The sequence below is a fragment of the Ammospiza caudacuta genome, chromosome 24 (genome assembly GCF_027887145.1).
Source record: "Ammospiza caudacuta isolate bAmmCau1 chromosome 24, bAmmCau1.pri, whole genome shotgun sequence".
NCBI classification, from domain to species: Eukaryota; Metazoa; Chordata; class Aves; order Passeriformes; family Passerellidae; genus Ammospiza; species Ammospiza caudacuta.
Window position 1 is genome coordinate 3023628 of NC_080616.1, and position 18672 is coordinate 3042299.

The 18672-nt window shown below is 50.1% G+C and overlaps 1 protein-coding gene across 1 annotated transcript in view; it reads right to left on the reverse strand.

Annotated features, from left to right (window-relative positions):
- LOC131567698 (receptor-type tyrosine-protein phosphatase V-like) overlaps nucleotides 1-18672 on the reverse strand; it is a 49708-nt gene that overhangs the window by 6563 nt on the left and 24473 nt on the right. The window contains exons 19-34 of the mRNA XM_058819411.1: nucleotides 17983-18117; nucleotides 17677-17881; nucleotides 13959-14026; nucleotides 13474-13600; nucleotides 12491-12538; nucleotides 11999-12092; nucleotides 9584-9674; nucleotides 8944-9020; nucleotides 8025-8159; nucleotides 7452-7574; nucleotides 5675-5835; nucleotides 4445-4580; nucleotides 3921-4000; nucleotides 3152-3239; nucleotides 2640-2730; nucleotides 1915-1991 (exon numbers count right to left, since the gene is read on the reverse strand). Coding sequence (XP_058675394.1) covers nucleotides 1915-1991; nucleotides 2640-2730; nucleotides 3152-3239; nucleotides 3921-4000; nucleotides 4445-4580; nucleotides 5675-5835; nucleotides 7452-7574; nucleotides 8025-8159; nucleotides 8944-9020; nucleotides 9584-9674; nucleotides 11999-12092; nucleotides 12491-12538; nucleotides 13474-13600; nucleotides 13959-14026; nucleotides 17677-17881; nucleotides 17983-18117 — 1736 coding nt within the window. The remainder of the gene's footprint in view (nucleotides 1-1914; nucleotides 1992-2639; nucleotides 2731-3151; nucleotides 3240-3920; nucleotides 4001-4444; nucleotides 4581-5674; nucleotides 5836-7451; nucleotides 7575-8024; nucleotides 8160-8943; nucleotides 9021-9583; nucleotides 9675-11998; nucleotides 12093-12490; nucleotides 12539-13473; nucleotides 13601-13958; nucleotides 14027-17676; nucleotides 17882-17982; nucleotides 18118-18672) is intronic.

Below are 18672 nucleotides of genomic sequence, written 5' to 3' on the forward strand. Positions count from 1 at the left end.
GGAGGGAAGGGATGTCTTCAGTCCCTGCAGTCCCCTCTTCTCCACACAGGACCACTGCTGGTGATATTTTTGCCTGACATCTGGGAGGAATGATGTATCTGACTCTATTGATATCAGAAGGCTAATTAATTACTTTATTATACTATATTATTCTATACTCTATTACACTATATTACATTACATCTAAACTGAATCTGCACAAGCACCCAACTCAACTCCACTGCCCAGAATCCCATGACTGTCTGACTGACAGCCTGCACATGTGCTTTGCCCTGAAAGACCAAGGAAACAAAACACCATCACTGTGGGTGAACAACCTCCTGTTCCAGACTGCAAGGCAAGATGTATTCTGTTACCATCTGTATGGCAGTTGTCTTTTGTCAAGTGGGCAGTTTGCTTTATCTCTCTCTGAGTGATCACAATCATTCCTCCCTCTGAGGGGACACCTGCTGATAACAGCTATTGAATGTCCCTGCATGGCTGATAAGAACTACAGCATCCTATTGGGAGATGGGAGCCCAGAGGGAGGAGCCAAGCATTCCTACCCGGATATAATCTGGAGATTCTGGAACACCAGCACAGCTTCTCCACTGGATTGCCCAGAGGAACAGCAGCTGCCTCTTCTTCCCCTGGATCTTCAGAGGCAGAGACTGCACCTTTCTCCAGGATCCCTGCTCCAGCAGAACCAGCCCTGACACTGCAGGAGGGCTGAGCCACAATTCCAATGGGACTGCTGCCAACAGCCTGACCCACAGGGTGTCAGGATGGGTTCTGACTCTGGCAGTGTTGTTTTGGCTTACTGTATTGTTTATTTTATCTTTTTATTTCCTTCCCTATTAAAGAGCTGTTGTTCCTGCTCCCATAATTTTTGTTTCCTAACAGCCCCTTAATTTAAAATTTATAGCAATTTGGAAAGGGTGGGGTTCATTTTCTCCATTTCAGGGGAGGCTCCTGCCTTCCTCAGCAGACATCTGGCTTTCCAAATCAAGACACCTCCATATTGCATTCTGCTTTGGCACAACACAAGAGCAGCCAATGAGACAAGAATTGTTTTGATCATCCCTTTCCCTGCTTCTCTCAGGTTCAGAGAATGTGAATCCCACAGCCCACAGTGACAGGGAGCAGTGGAGCAGAGCAGGAGCACAGCCAGGATGGGGACAGGCACAGGGTGGGTGCTGCTGGTGGGGGTGAGGTTGGGAAGGATGAAAGTTTGACAAGAAAGTCTCACAGATATGTATGCCTAGCAGAAAGATTTTTAAATGTAGAATCTGATGAAGGAATAGAGATGGAAGCAAGTTTTGATATGGAAGAAAAGAATTGCTGAGCCAGTCTCACTGGATAACTAAGAAGGCAAAGAGTGTGTTAGTTAGAAGAGGTTTTTATGGCTTAGAGCAAAGGATAAACCCACCCCAAACAAGAAGATGTTTTTACCAAGCAGAAAGATAGCACAGGCAAACAAGGCAGCAAATGTGGCAAGTAGAAAAAAGGTCTCAGAATTTTCCACTGCAAGAAAACTGAAAAAAAACTTCTAGCTTAAACTGCAATGTACTAACTTTTAGTGATTGGAGAACAGTAACATGAATATGGTAATTATAGTAGTTATGATAAGCTACAGATAATAGTTAAGGTATAGATTGGTTCTACTGTGTTAAGATGCTCAGCAAAAAAAAAGTATAGAATGGATTGTAACCAAAAGAAAAGTAAATAATACACTGTAACCAAAAGAAAAGTATATAATGCAGTGTAACCAAAACCAAAGGGTCTCCAGGCCTGCCTGCAGCTGGAGCTGACAGCTGTAGGCACAGCTCTGTCACCCACAACCCTGCTGTAACCTCTTGGATGGAATAAACTGCATTTTGGAGAGCCCCTGGAGTCCCACATCCCTCATTCAGGCCCTTACAGGGTGGGACTCACCGGGACACGCCAGACCTGCAGCAGTCCTGAGAGAGGGCCCTGCTCCAGCAGGGAGAACTTCACCCTGGAGCGATCATCTGCAAAGAGAGCAGCAGCAGCTGGAGGGATCCCAGGCACTCCTGAGCTCAGACAGGTTTTGCAGACTGACTGCCACACAAACCCAATCCTTCCTTCATCATTTCTGGGCAAAGGCCCTCCCTCCTGCAGTGCTCATCTCATCTCCAGCCTGCTGGCTCCCACAGGCCAGGTCTCCATCCCTGCTCCTGTAGTGCAGCTCACTCAGTGCCTGAGCCAGAGAGATCTGCCTCTCTCCAAGGATGCCTGTGAGCACTCTGGGCCTCTGTTCAGTGTTTGACATCTCCATGGAAATTCACTAATCCTTCTGCTGACTTGGATTACCCTCCCAAACCACTCCCTTGTCTCTTGTCCCTCCACGGCACACCTCTGAGCAGACTCCATGAACTCCCTGTGCCTTCCCACAAGTAGCTGAAAACAGCAACCAGATCTCCCGTTTTCCTTCTCCAGGTTTTTCCTTCTCTCCCCTTTCTTATCCCAGTCCAAGCACCACATGCTCCATCCCAAACACCTTGGTAACCCTCTCGGGGGGTCACCAAAGCCTCAAAATACTTTCTTATGCTCTGGACTTCTGGCTCTGGTCCAGGATGGCTCCATACAGGAGGAAAAGGAGCAGGAGGGAAGAGGATGCAAGGTGTCCCAGAACTCACAGGGCAGGATGCTGGAGGAGGGCCGTGCCTGCTGGCTGCCTGAAGATGGAGATGCAGAGCTGGCTTCTTCCTTGACAACCTCCAGGAGAGCCTGCCAGGGTGAGAGAGAGGAGGAGGCAGTGAGGGAAGGGGCAGGACAGGAGGAACTGAGGACACCTGGACTGGGCACAGGGGTCATGGCAGCGCAGGTCATGAGGAGAAGAGCCATGAGAGCAGCTCTGCGGGGAGGCCAGGGCAGTGCCAGGCTGCCAGGAGGGGGATGCTGCTGTCCAGGCAGGACCTGGGAGGGAGGGAGGGGGTGGACAGACCCTGAGCAGTGCAGAATGCAGGAGGGAGCTGCAATGCCATGGAGGGGGGACACTGCCAGGACACCCAGGAACCCAGGGCATGGGACCCACTCAGGAGGCACTTCCAGGGTGTTCCCCAGCCCCAGCAGGTTCAGTCACTCCCCCCAGGTCCCCTCAGCACACACAGCCATGGCAGCACCCCCTGCACCTCAGGACAGCTCTCACCTCATACTCCCTCAGGAAGCCCATGTGGGACTTGGCTGCCTTCTGGGCACAGTGCTGGGCAAAGCTCTTCAGAGGGATGGGGCAGGACCTGGGGAGAGAGCCAGGGCACAAGGCTGAGCTCACTGAGCAGCAGCCAGGCTGTGCCTGCAGCAGGTGCAGGGCTGTGAGCAGACCCTCACTCCCCAAATGCCAGGGGTGTCCCAGGCTGCCAGCCCAGCCTGTGACAACCTGCTGTCCCCTAGACAGGGGTGACACAGCCCAGGGCCTGTGACAACCTGCTGTCCCCTAGACAGGGGTGACACAGCTCAGGGCTCATTCCCAAGAGGCAGCAAGGACAAGGACACCCTGTTCTGCATGAGGGAGGAGACAATCTGACCACAAATACAGGTGTATGATCTCCAGATGTAGCCCCAAGACAATGAGATAGGTGGTCAAAGCCATGCCCAGCTGGACCCTGCCCCATCCTCCTGGCCTCCATTAGGAGCATGTCCCAAGGTCACCCAGCTGCCATGAGCCTCTCCAGTTTTACAGATCTCCAGGGTACGTTTGTGGGCTGGGAAGCCAGAGGCTGAGGGAAATGCCTTCCCCAGGACAGTTCTGCACATCATTGTGTTGGGTGCCCAGGAGAGACTGCACTTTGTTCTGTGCTGCAGAACCACCACCCCCAGCAGCAGCTGGGATGGATGCTGGGCTTCCTGTCCTTCTGTCCTGCAGCTGGGAGGGGCTGTCAGCAGCGTGGGCAGAGGGGCAAAGCACAGCCAGGCCTCACCTCTGTGTCCCTGATAAATCCAGGAGAGGCTCCTCCAAGATCTTGTCCAGAATGCAGCTGTGCAGGAAGATGTACTGGGACTGGAAGGCAAAGGCAGACAGAACACAGAGCATGACACTGCAGGGACAGCAGCAGAGGGGGCTCTGGTCCCTCTCCTGAGGGCAGTGCTGACAGCCTGTCCCAGCCCCAGGACAGCCTGGGGAGCACCACAGACCAACAGCATGGTGTGAGTTAAGAGCTGCTTGCAACGGGCCTGACCCTGCTCCTCAGTGCTCCAGGCTGTTTCTGAGCCTCTTGGGAGGTCTCTGAGACTCTGGATGTTGCTGTTGTGGGTCTAGCAGGGCATGAAGCAGCTGGAGACCCCCCCAGCAATTTCCACTCCAGCTGAGCAGCTGCTCTCAGCAGCAGGATGGCAGTGACAGCTGAGGAGCAGCCTGGGGGTGCTGGGGCTGCCTGCCCAGCTCATCCAGAACTGCAATGGGATGGAGCGAGGGGCCAGGGGAGAGAGGGGGCAGAGATCTCACCAGGGTCTGAATCATCAGGTACCGGTTCATCCTCAGGGAGTACACCACACCAAAGATGTCCACCACCTTCTCCTGCCTCATCTGCTGCAGCAGCCGGTCCAGGGCAATGAAGGTGCCCGTGCGGCCCACGCCTGCACTGAGGGCAGGGACACAAAGGGTTAAACAGGCCTGAAACACAGCCCTGGCTCCCTCCTGCTGCTGGACACGCTCCCAAAGTGCTCCCTGGGCACCCAGGCAGGGCATGGGGCTGAGGAGCACCCAGGCTGCCCTGGGCTGGTGCTACCACCTCCCCCTGCCCTCTGGGGTTTCTGTGGCTGAGATGACCCCCCAGGTATCAGAAAGTCTTTTTTTTCCCAGCCCTGTGACCAAAAAAGTCAAGATTTGTTGGTTCTGCTTTTCAAGGTTATTTTTTCCTTATCTATTCCATTCTTTCTCTGACCTGCTCAGATCTGTCCAGCAGGTTAAGTTGTGGCACAGTCCCTGCCCTTGAGGTGATGTTAACTTTTTATAGTACAAACTACATGTACTTTATTTACAATAATTTTCCAATACCTATCACCTACGTTAGACAGTCTGTCTCTACTCTAAACCAATCCAAAAGTGTCACCAGCAGAAGATGGGGAGGAAGAAGAAGGAAGAAGGAAGAAGGAAGAAGAAAGAAGAAAGAAGAAAGAAGAAAGAAGAAAGAAGAAAGAAGAAAGAAGAAAGAAGAAAGAAGAAAGAAGAAAGAAGAAAGAAGAAAGAAGAAAGAAGAAAGAAGAAAGAAGAAAGAAGAACAAGAAGATGAAGACAACGAAGACGAAGAAGACGAAGAAGAAGACGAAGACGAAGAAGAAAAAGGAGACAAAGAAGGAGACAAAGAAACCCCAGAATTCTACTTCTTCACCCTGTGACAAATTCACTATCATTCTACTCAAACTCTTGTGGCTTATTACTCCTCACACAAAGCTGGTAATTGTTTCCATGGGTTAAAATCAAAGGCACAGGTGTCTTTGACTCCGTGCCAAGGTCTCTGAGCCCCTTGCCAGGGTCTCGAGCCATCCAGGGCAGCCAGAGGAACGTCCTGGGTCCTGACACTGCCCCACACCCTGGGTGTGTAGGTCTGCACTCCTCAACACTGAGCAGGAGACTCCAGAGAGCAGCTGTGTCTCTCCTCACTCACAGTTTGTGCATCCTTCATCCCCCTGCCCTCTCCCATCATCCCCCCAATCCCATGGGGCAGAGCCTCACCTGCAGTGCACCAGGGTGGGCCCTGCATCCTTGGTGCTCTGGATGTGCTCCTGGACCAGCTCCCTGAAGGCCATGATGGACGTGGTGGACTCGGGGATGCCGTGGTCGGGCCATGCTGTGTAGTGCAGGTGGGACACGAAGCGCTCTGCCCCCAGAGCCTCCTGCAGGGAATGCTGGTGGGTGTGCAGCCCCAGGGCAGCCTCACAGCCCTGACAGCACCTGGCCACCTGGGGACACCTGGCTCAGCTGCAGGAACAGCCAGCATCAGGTCTGCACTGCCTGCTGGATCCAGGGTTTTATCAGAAACTTTGCACAACTCCAGTGTTTTCCAAACTCTGTCCCAGGGAAACATCTCTGATGTTGAATCACTGCCTCACCTCATGGAGTGTGAGAGCAGCAGGAGGTCAGGTTCTGAACTTGGGTTAAAGAACCCTTTTGGTAAGAACATGGGAGATTCACCTCTAAACGGGAATTACACTTGGTATTTGAGAAAGATTTTCTATCTTAGAAAAACACAGCACTGAGAACTGAGTTCTGTCAGCTATAAATCAATTCTGTAGAACATGTTTACATGTATAGCTGCATTTTTCTGGCATTGCTTCCCAAACCTTTCCTAACTTCCTCAAGTAACAGAAATCCCATAATATTCCTAACTCACCTGATTAAATATTAAGTATTCTTACCATCAGGAAGCCTTTCTAATGCCCAGTCTAAACCTTCCTTTATGTAATTTAAGCCCACAGCTTCCCAACCTACTCACTGCAGCCATGGAGAAGAACATGTCAATGCTGTTACATCCAATTACATGTCAGAATCTGTTTCTTTAAGCAGAAATGCAGTTTTGTGTTTGCAAGATTGAAAGATCAAATGAAACATCTGTTCCTTTCTGCTCCTCCATGCTCCCCACGGCCCCTGCAGCAGGGGAATTGTTGGTAATTGTTTCTCTCACTTTCAGGCCTTCTCATAGCATTTAACTGAATATTTTGAAGTGGAATCAATATTTTCTTTTTCCACTCTCCTAAGCACTCTGTTGCTGTGGTAGACTACTGCAGGCTAGCTACTAGAGCTTTTCATTTTCACCATATCTGTTTGACATCCTCAGGCCCTAGGTCACTCCTTTCTGTATGAATCACTAGGAGGTGCCAAAATATTGGCAAGAAAAGTCATTTTTTCAGGCCAAGACAGAATGAATCACCTCCATTTCTTTGTCTTGCAACCAGGAGGGAGGGAGGGAGGGAGCACATCTGCCTTTGGGAACATGGCCTGGAAAGCACAGGGAACGTGTCCTGGAAAGCACAGGGAACATGGCCTGGAAAGCACAGGGAATATGGCCTGGAAAGCACAGGGAATATGGCCTGGAAAGCACAGGGAACATGGCCTGGAAAGCACAGGGAACATGACCTGGAAAGCACAGGGAACGTGTCCTGGAAAGCACAGGGAATATGGCCTGGAAAGCACAGGGAACATGGCCTGGAAAGCACAGGGAATATGGCCTGGAAAGCACAGGGAACATGGCCTGGAAAGCACAGGGAACATGACCTGGAAAGCACAGGGAATATGGCCTGGAAAGCACCACAGGCTGTCCTGGGGCAGGGACATGGAAATGAGAGAGCAAGGGTGGAGAGCAGCACGACATGTGCTGGACACCCTCCTGTCACCTTCAGTGCTCCTCAGGGCTTGGGTCTTCTCTGGGCCCCAGAAATGGCAGGGAAAGGGGAGGAGGAATGCCAGTGCCCACCCCAACCCCCTGCCCAGAGCCCCTGGAGTCTGCACTCACATGCCACAGCTTGAACTCCCGCACTGTCCACTCCTCAGAGCTGCTCTGCATCAGCAGGTGCACCCTCACCTGCCCATAGGACACTGGGGCAGACTCTGATGGCCAGTAATGGTCACACAGCACCTGGAGCAGGACAGGGCACAGTGAGGGAGCAGATCTGGCTCCAGGGAGCATCTGCAGCAGCTGTAGGGGAGCCAGGACAGGTCTTGGGGAGCAGGCAGGGGTGTTTCCCCTTCCCACTGGGAGCTTTGCACAGCTCTGCCTCACAGCCCCTTCATCTGGATCTCAGCCTCCTCCAGGAAAAAGGACCTGTGTGGGTCTCATCCACTCCATGTGAGGTGGCTCACCCAGAGGACATGGCAATTTTAGATTCTGCAGAAATATCTGAGGGTGATGGGCATGGTCCTAGCTGGGCTCCCACCCCAAGCTGCACAGATCAGCCTCTCTTCCCCTAAAGCTGTGTGGGCTGTGCCCATCCTGGAGCCATATCAGAGCAGGGTTTGTGGAGGGCACAGCCCCAGCCTGGGCTCAGCTCCCACCACCAGGGCAGGGCTGGGGCTGGCAGGGACCTACCCTCCCATTCTCCATGCACACGGTCAGCATGATGATGTTGCAGACATTCTGCTCCCACACCAGCCTCCAGAAATCCTCTATGGTTTTCTTCAGGGGCCCCTGGGTGGCAATGAACTCTTGCTGGGATGTGTAGCCCTGAGCGAGAGGCAGACAAGAGCAAGGTGAGTTAGCAGGCTGCCAAGGCAGGTGGGTCCTGCCCTGGCACCAGTCAGTGCCTGGTCTGCTGTTGTGGCAGGAGGAGAAATTCCTGCTGCCCTCAGCCCATGTGGGCACAGTTCCCAGACTGCTGATCTCAGCTGATTTCACAGGAAGCATGAGCTGCCCAGCCACACTTTCTACATATTTGGAATAAAGTGACCCACAGCATTTCCCTCCAAGCAGTTCCTCATTCAGCCTAACCAGAGAAAGACAGATCTGTGCTGTCCCTGTGCTTCCCCTTCCCTGCTGAGGGCAGGGTGAGCATGCAAGGTCTCAGGGTGTCTTTGCCCTTGGACACACCATGCCCCAGATGCACACGATGCCCCTGCATGCAGCATGCCCTGCCTGTTACCTGGGAACACCTCACACAGGGGGCAGGAAGGCACAGCTCCAGGCTTGTTCAATTGCAGCTGCACAGACCAGAGGGGAAAAGAGCAGGCAGAGAGACAGGGCAGTAAGCTGGGAGGTGATGGAAGAGGATAGATGAGAAGAAAGCAGAGAGACTTCCCACACTCACAGCATTTGCCATCTCATAGGCTCCATCAGTGCAACCACCCCTCTGCACCTTCCCCCAGCTCCTGCTGGCCTGTGCCAGCTGTGCCCAGCTGTTCACCAGCACATCTCATGCCCACCAGCCCTCACAGAACACAGAAACCCAGGCAGAGTTTCTGTGATGGAGTGTTTGGCCACATCTCAGTGGGGAAGGCAAGTGGGCACTCACTGGCATGAAGTTGGCATTGATGTAATCTGAGTGAGGATCCTGCCCCAGCTGGCTCAGCTTGACCCGAGAGTGATCATCTGAAAGAGACCCCACAGAGGTGAGCCCCAAAGAGCCCCTCACCAGGAAATGGGGCTGGGTGAACCCCCAGGGACCCTCACCAGGACATGGGACTGGGTGAGCCCCAGGAGCCTTCTCCAGGGTGAATGGTGGGACTGGGTGAGCTCAAGGACCCTTCCCCAGGACTTGGGACTGGGTGAGGCAGTGGGAGAAGCCTCAGCAGCTCCTGCAGGGAGGCTCTGTGCTGTGCCAGGCACCTTCTCCCCACAGAGATGGGCACCAGATGCCAGCTGGGCTAGCAGGGCACTGGCAAACAGAGCTGGGGTCATGAGGGCCACCAGTGAAGCTCATGGACCCCCTCTGGTCTCCTGGTGGGACCATCCTGGGCTGGGCAGGATGGTGGCTCAACCCTGCCTCAACCTTTAGGCCTTGAGTCTCCAGCAGGAAAATGGAAACTGAGCCCATTCCAAGAGTCCTGCTCCCAGGAAAGGAGCCAGGCACTGGCCCTGGCAGGGATGCAAGGTGAGCCTGCCCTGTGAGCTCCCCCCTGGAGGCTGGGGGAGAAGGAGTATTCAGCACTTACAGGGTAATACATGGGGGTATCTGTTCTTGGAGACATTTTCTGGCAGCTCAGCCTCCACCTTGGACTGCTCCTTCCCAACTTCCTTCAGCTCCTGTAGGACAGGGGGAAAGAGAAGCACAAATATTCCTCTGGAGAGCTGCTGGTCAGCTCAGCTCCCTGCTCATGGCCCGTCTGGAGGGTGAAGAGGATTCTCCTCCCACAGAGAGCTGCTCCTCTCCTCCCTCACATGGCCTGGGCACTCTGAGCCATGGAGGCTTTTCCCACTGCCTTTTCCAACAGCATTGTTCATATTTAAAAGAAAAGCCCAAGAACAAATTCTGGGGGAAAAAGCCTTGGAAATCTACCACAAAGCTCAGAGGATTTTCTGCTGAGCAAACTGAAATATCTTGTGGTGCATCTGCTTCTGCCCCTGTCCTCACTCAAGAAGCCAGGAAAGGGTGATCTGAGGAGGGTTTGAAATTGCTGGTGGAAATTTGAAGGTGCTGCAGTAGAACAGTCCAGAGGCTGCAGGTGTTGGCAGTGGGAGCCAGGGAAGGCAGCCTGAGGTGAAGCTCACAGCCTGACCCTGGGTCTGAGAGTGCTGCTGGATCTCCCCTCTGGCTGCAGGCTCCTTCCTACCACTGTCAGGGTGGTTCTCATCACCTCCCCTTTCCCTTTCACCTCCAGTCAGGCCTGGGGCTCTCTGCTCTGTGCTAGTTCACCTCACACCACATGTGCTTTGACCAGAATTTGAACAAACCAGGTTTTGAGCAAAGGAACTGCTTGACACTTGGTCCATCCAATCTTTGGCCTCCAAGGCTGCTCCTCAGGCTGGCTGGATTGTCAGAGATGGGTGACCAGCCCTGGAGAGGAGCACTCCATGTTGGACACCCAACAGGATGAGCCATCAAGTGCAGAAACCAAATGTCATCTCTACGAGGTGTCACTGTGATATTTTCTGAAAAATTCCTTTGCCAGGATTTCTTCTCTTGGGAAGCTGGGAAGCTTCAGCTTCTCCATGTTTTGCTCCTCTGGAATGTCATCTGGAGAATTGTCTACCCAGCATGTGAATTGTTTTTAATTAATGGCCAATCACAGTCCAGCTGTGTCAGACTCTGAGTCTGTCACGAGATTTTATTATTCATTCTTTGTGAGCCTGCTGATGTCTCCTTTCTCTTTCTTTGGTATAGTTGTAGTATATTGTAGGAGTGATGGGGGTAGGACAGTGGGACAGATGGAGACGAGAGATCTCTGCAGCCAGGGCTGGGAACCTGTGGGTTATTGCAAAGGGCCTGGGTGTAGGACCCTGCTGGGAGCTGCCAGCCACAGCTGGGGCAGGGCTGAGAGAAGTAAAGAGAGAGGTAAAGAGAGAGAAGGCAAAAGTGTGGTAAAGAGGATGAACAAGTAAAAGAGAGGATAAGAGAGTAAGAGAGTGAGGTTCCCGTTACAATACCAGAAATCTTCTGTGTTGAATATTCTGATTCTCACTAACCAATCTAGTACAAGATACAAATCCTATAGCATTTCCATACACCCTATAAGAATCATTACATTACCACACTGTGTTACATTTTAAACACTAAAATCTCCTCTTTGGGCACCTTCTGCCAAGCTGTAGGGTCTGCTCTGACCCTTGGGCCTGTCTGCAAGCAGAGGGTGTTGTTCCATCAAAAGGGGATCACCTTCAGCTGGCCACACCATTGTTTTCCAGTTGTTCAGTAACTGGGGTATCTCAAAGCTTGCTTTCATTTCAATCTCACTTATAGTTTCCATATTCTCAAAATCTTTTGCCAGACAATCATATTTATAAGGCTTTCCTCTTTCATCTTCCCCAACAGTATATTAATATAATATAATATAATATAATATAATATAATATAATATAATATAATATAATATAATATAATATAATATAATATAATATATCAGCCTTCTGAGAACTTTGGAGTCAGATTCTCACCTCTCACCTCATCCTGGGGACTTGTGGTGGTGTTCACAGGGGTCCCAGGACAAGGGAAGAGATGAGAATGTTGACTCCATGTTTCAGAAGGCTGATATATTATATTGTATTGTATTGTATTGCACTTTATTGTATTGTATTATATTATGATGATATATTAAAACTATATTGAAAGAATAGAAGAAATGATTTCATCAGAAGGCTTGCAAGGAATAGAAAAGAATGATAACAAAAGCTCGTGACTCTAAGAGAGAGTCTGAGCCAGCTTACTGTGATTGGCCATTAATTAGAAACAATCAACATGGACTAATCAAAGATGCACATGTTGCATTCCACAGCAGAAGATAATCATTCTTTTTCTTTTCCTCTGAGGTTTCTCAGCTTCTCAGGAGAAAAATCTTGGCAAAGGGATTCTTCAGAAAATATCATGGCGACAGGGACCCACAAACACCAGCACAAGGAGGGTCTCATCTCACCTCAAACTCCTGGAAAAAAGCATGGTTAGCATTTGCTGTCTTCATCTCATAGTACTGCTTGAAGTTCTGCAGGGGCACTGGCCGGTGGACGTTCCTGCAGGAAATGAAATCCAGAGGAAAACTTGCCTTAGTTACTGGGAGGCCTGGGCAGCCTCAGGGGCCAGCCCTGCTGGGACACCTGGAGGCACACAGGGAGGGCTCACAGCCACCTCACTGCCCAGGAAAATGGGTCCAACAGTTTAAATACTGGAGGGATTTCAAGGTGATGAGAATATTCTCCTGCTGCAGGAACTCATACGGGAGGTGTGGACAATTCACGGACTTGGAGTGGAGCTGGGCAGTAAATACTGACCTTGGGAAAGGCTGATTTATAACATAACTGAGGGGAGGAGACAGCTGGACTTTTCCTGAGTCAAAGATTGAAAAAGGAAGTAGGTAAAGGCCAGTGGGAGCTGCAGTGGGGCCATACAGAGGGCAGACTCCAGCACCCACCTCAGGCTGTAGGTCACCATCTCCTGGGGTGGGCTGCTCTTCTTGGTTCTGGAATCAAAGCACAGGGTTAGGGAATAATGTGCTCTGACTCTGTGACTTAGAAAGCTGAATAATTGCTTTATTAAGCTATTCTATATTACACTAATACTATACTAAATTATATATTAAAGAGATATTATACTAAAGAATTTTACCCCCAACACAACTACAAACACAGTCAAAACCTCCTTCTTAATCACCCTAATCCCAATAGCAATCTACACCCACTCTGGAACAGAAAGCCTCACCTCCTTCTGAGAATGAAAATTCATTATAAACTTCAAAATCCCCATCAGCCTAAAAATAGACTTCTACTCCCTTACCTTCTTCCCCATTGCACTGTTCATATCATGATCTATCCTACAACTTGCAACATGAATTGAAATAAAGAATAATTTAATAAAGAAATACTAAAGAAAAACCCATTACTGTCTCCAGACAGTCACAATACATGTAGATATAATTAGTCAAGGAATTGAAACAACTTGCACTAGTGTCTAATTAACAAATCACTTTGAGTAAATAATCTCTATAACACATTCCACATGTGCAAAACAACAAAAACTGTAAATAAAGATTTATTTTCTCTTCTTCTTTGAGCTTCTCACTGCCTTTCCCAGAGAGAAATCCTTAAAAACTTGTGCCTGCTGCTCTCTGTGAAGAGCTGTGGCTATACACAGGAGCTGTTACTTTGCCTGCAGTGCAGAGATTGATGCCATGAGATATTGTGTACCACTGGCAGGCACACTGCAGGGTTTTGTGACCTAACTGCACATGGGCAGCTCCTCTGTCCCCTCTTCCTTTGGATGCTGAGCTTGCCAGGCACAATTCCACCAGCCCATGTGCTAATTTGTCCAAGACTCTTTTTACACCCCCTCCCTGCTCTCCTCCAGCCTTGGCACTGAAGGTTGGGTATCAACAGGTAAGATATGGCTCATGCTCACCTCCTTGCTTTGAGCTGTTTCCAGTAAACCAAAGCAAAAACAGCTGCAAGTGTCAGAAGAAACCCCACAATGATTCCAGCAATTATTGGCATTGAGAGTGGAGCTGTGTCTGCACTGGATCCAGCAGCTGGAATAGAAAGGAGTACAGAGAGAAGAATCAGTAAAAATGATTTTTATGATGAGGGTTGTGAGGGCCTGGCACAGATTTCCAGAGATGCTGTGGCTGCCTCATCCTAGGAAGTGTCCAAGGCCAGGCTGGACAAGGCTTGGAGCACCCTGGGATAGTGGAAGGTGTACCTGACATGGCAGGGAGTGGAACAATATGAGCTTTAAGTCCTTTCCAACCCAAACCATTTTATAATTCTATGATAAATGGCTGCATTTATTATATTTATTATATTTACTATAGCCTAGAAGCTCCCTCTGGCTGCTCTTTACCTCTAACCTGCACAGCCAGGTGGGGAAGATGCTGCTCTCCAGCTTACCTGAGAACATGGTGAATGTCACAGCAGGGGCCACTGGGTCATATTTGGTGAAGGCAGCAATGCTGAACCTAAAGGCAAAGCAGAGTTCTGAGTCAGGACAGCCTGAGCTGGGCACAGCAGCCAGAACCCAGCACTCAGGACCCAGGGGAACAGAACTGCTGCCTGGAAAAAGCTAGCTTTCTGTTATGGATTTAGGGAATGTGTGGAAATGGTCTTCCCTTCTTTTTATGCCTCTTGGACAAGTTTGTTCCACTTGGAAAAGCATGAGAAATGGTTCAGAAAGCACCAATGGGAAGCAGCTCTCTTCCAAAGGGTTATCAGCAGAGAAAGGTAGAGTCTGCTCTCTTACAGGACACAAAAAATTAAAACTACATTGTTCATGTCAGCTGGTTAGCAGGGCTGACAGAGAAGAGCTGAGCCCTGTTTGACATTTCAGCTAGAAGGGCCATGTCACGACCCAGGACATCCCTCTGGCTGTCCTGAGCAGCCCAGACCCCTGCCAGGGGACTCAGAGACCCTGGCACAGTGCCCAAAATGCCCCTGTGGTTTTGATTATGACCCGAAGAGCAAGTTACCAACCTTAGATGAAAATCTTCAAGCCATGACAAATTAAGTAGAATGATAGTGAATTTAACACAAGGTGAAAAAGTAGATTTTGGGGTTTTTAGAATGGGAATTCAGGGGGGCAAGATGGAGGAATTTGGGCATGCCCAGCCTTTCTCCTTCTTCTTCTTCTTGGCCTCCATCTTCTGCTGTGATGTTGGCACTTACAGATTGGTTTAGAGTAGAAGCTCACTGTCTAACATAGGTGATAGGTATTGGGAAGTAATTGTAAATATTGTACAGGTAGTTTTTAGTATAAAGGCATAACACCACCCTGGGGGCAGGCAGAGTGCCTGGAACTGTCCTGCCGGATGGACCTGGGCAGGGCAGGAGAAAGAATTTTATAGATAAGATACAATAAACAACCTTGAGACCAAGAAATGAAGAGCTCTGACTCTTTCTTCAAGTGCTCATTGGGAGATGTGAGCCCAGAGGGAGGAGCCAAGCATTCCTACCCGGATATAATCTGGAGATTCTGGAACACCAGCACAGCTTCTCCACTGGATTGCCCAGAGGAACAGCAGCTGCCTCTTCTTCCACTGCATCTTCAGAGGCAGAGACTGCACCTTTCTCCAGGATCCCTGCTCCAGCAGAACCAGCCCTGACACTGCAGGAGGGCTGAGCCACAATTCCAATGGGACTGCTGCCAGCACCCTGACCCACAGGGTGTCAGGTTGTGTTCTGACTCTGTCAGTGTTGTTCTAGTGCACTGCATTGTTTATTTTATCCTTTTTTTCCCTTTCCCTATTAAAGAACTGTTATTTCCTGCTCCCATATTTTTTCCTGAGAGCCCCTTAATTTAAAATTTATAGCAATTCAGAGGGGTGGGGAGGGTTTCCATCCTCCATTTCAGGGGAGGCTCCTGCCTTTCTTAGCAGACTTCTGTCTTTCCAAACCAAGACACACACACAAGTGGCTGGTGCATCCTCTTCCCTGTGCAGGTCTGCCCCTCATCCCCTCCTGGCAGCAGGCACACCAATGCCCACAGCTCCCTGACTTTCCTCCTGAGCAGTGACCTGGAAGGGCCTTTCTTGTGCCCTAAATGCAAACCAGAGCTTTTAAAGGCAGCCCTGGATTTTAGCAGCCAAGGGTTTGTTGCCTGTGTGTGGGTCCCCACACCTGGCTGTCAGGGCCAGACCTCCTCTGAACATGAGCATGCAGATGCCAAGGCATGAAAGATGATAAATAACTCACTGAAAGACATGAAACAAGAACAGAAATTCTGAGTGGGAATGAGCTGTCAGCTTTTCACCAGCCTAATAATCATTAATTCATCAGCACAGTCTGCTGTGGATATTTAGGTCGGATATTTAGGCTGAGTGTTCCATGCACTGAGGATATTTAGGCTGGATATTTAAGATATTTAGGTCAGATATTTAGATATTTACGTCAATGCTGTTTGTGCCGAGAACATTTATGTTTTTAGGGCAGCCAAACTGAAAGAAAGCTGTGGTGTAAAGTAAGAAAGCTGTGGTGTCAAAGTACCTTCTAGTCCTGAATAACTGGACAGTTCAGTACATGTTGGTGACTCATGGGATGGAATCATGGCAGGAGGATTAATGACAGGGCCTGGTGTCCCTGAGAAGCTGCTCCCCTGAGGGAGGTCCCTGCTGGATGAACACAGTGTGAGAGTGCACTGTCACCATTGTCCTGCCAGGCAGGATCACACAGCACACAGAACTGCTCTCTGCTCTCCATGACCCCAGTCTGCCTGGAATTTCCCAGGCAATGGCTCTCTGGAAACTCCCTTTTTTTCCTCCCTTAGGAAAAACAGTCATTTCCCACCCTCTGGATGTTATCACCAATCTGAGCCAGTGCTGCCCTAACCAGCAGCTGAAGAGACCCTTTTAGGCACATGTGTATAATATAAAATATTATATTTAATAAATATAATATTAAATAAATATTATTAAATGTTATATGAAATAAATATTCAATATATTTATATTAAAAAGGAAGGAAGGAAGGAAGGAAGGAAGGAAGGAAGGAAGGAAGGAAGGAAGGAAGGAAGGAAGGAAGGAAGGAAGGAAGGAAGGAAGGAAGGAAGGAAGGAAGGAAGGAAGGAAGGAAGGAAGGAAGGAAGGAAGGAAGGAAGGAAGGAAGGAAGGAAGGAAGGAAGGAAGGAAGGAAGGAAGGAAGGAAGGAAGGAAGGAAGGAAGGAAGGAAGGAAGGAAGGAAGGAAGGAAGGAAGGAAGGAAGGAAGGAAGGAAGGAAGGAAGGAAGGAAGGAAGGAAGGAAGGAAGGAAGGAAGGAAGGAAGGAAGGAAGGAAGGAAGGAAGGAAGGAAGGAAGGAAGGAAGGAAGGAAGGAAGGAAGGAAGGAAGGAAGGAAGGAAGGAAGGAAGGCACTCTCCCATGGACTCTCATTCTCTTTTCCTAATGCTCTCAATGGTTTTATCACCATCAGCCATCCTTGCTGCCAGTTTCTTCAAAGTGAAATGGGATAACCTTCCAGACTGGGGGATCACAGAAATGCCTGTGGATGTGGTCCCCATTTGATGAAACTGAGCTGCTAAATTAGCAGGACTGACTAAAGATACCATTCTTTGTTAGCAGTGGAAAACCTGTTTTTTCATCAGCAGATTTAAAGGTACCCTACAAGAAAATATGTAGGATCCTATTCACTGTCAAATAAGACTCTGAACTCATGACTGTTGGATCCATGTGTGTGTCCCATGGGGAACTCAGACCTCAGCCTGAGTGTTTGCTAACCCCAACTCTGGACCTCACACTGAGTAGGCACCACTGGAACTGTTTCCAAATCAGTTTCATTTTTGCACTGTCTGCACATGGTTATGAGTCACAAATTTAAGTCCTACAAATTACAGCATCTGGTTTAGTTCCTGCTCTGAGGCTGGACATCTGCTCAGCTCCTGAGACAACACACACAGCCCTTGGCAGCCTCAGCTTTCCCTCTCCCTGCCAACTACACTGCCTAATATTCTCTGCTTGTCAGCCTTGCCTTCCTCAAATGCTGCTTGGTGTAAAACCCTTGGGGATCTAGGAGTGTGAGGCTGAAGTGACATCCAGGGAGCTGCTGGAATTCCTGCAGGGACACATGCAGTCCTTTTTCTCCTCCAGCCCCTTTCCCTCAGGAGGGATGCTGACATCTCTCACCTGTACTGCTCGTTGGCTTTCAGCTTCCCATTGCAGGTGGCCCTGGAGTGGCCACACTCCTCTGTCCCCACGGGCACCCTCCAGGTGTTGGGGGAGCTCCTCTGATGGAAGGGGTTGGGAAGGAGCACTGCCAGGTAGGAGTCCTCTGTGCCATAGTAGTGATCGTACCACGTGCTGGACATGATCTCCTGGGTGGGCCTCAGCACTGCAGGGGAATGTGCAAGGTGACAGTGACCAAAGGGACATCCAGGGCTCCTGCTGCCCTCCAGGGAGCCAGCACAGCCTGGGACATGCAGGGACACTTACATGACTCATTGGTGGTGGCAATGACACCGTAGTACTCGATCTGGCCGTTCTCCTCGCTGAACAGCTCAGGGGAGATGATCACTGTGGAGCTGGCCTCCACTGGGAACACCTCTGCACGCAGGGGAGGGGGCAGAGCTGCAAGAACAACCAGCAGGCACAGAGAGTCAGGGTGTCCCTGCTCCCAGACCCCCCTGCTCAGCCTGGGATGGTCCCAGCACACAGCCAGAGCCCCGAGCCACCGCAGGGCAGCGCAGCCCCATGGGGCTCCCAGGCACCCCGAAGAGCCCCAGCTCTGACCAGCAACACCACGTGCTTCCTCCTGGGGTGTTTCCCCATGGAAGGATGTCACGGACATCTTTAATGAAAAATCCTTTCCTTAAGATTTTTCCCTCCTGAGAAGCTGAAAAGCCTCAGGAACAAAATGTGAACAATGATTATCTGCTGCTGTGGAATGCAACAGGTGCATCTGTGATTGGTCTCATGTGCTTGTTTGTAATTAATGGCCAATCACAGTCAGCTGGCTCGGACTCTCTGAGCCACAAGCCTTTGTTATCATTCTTTCTTTTTCTATTCTTAGGAAGAGATGGGGATCAGCCCTGGTCTGTCATGTACACATTGTGGGGTGCCAAGGAGTCTGCCAAGACAAGGAAGGGAGAATGAAATCTGCCTGTACATTCTCTTTCTATTCTT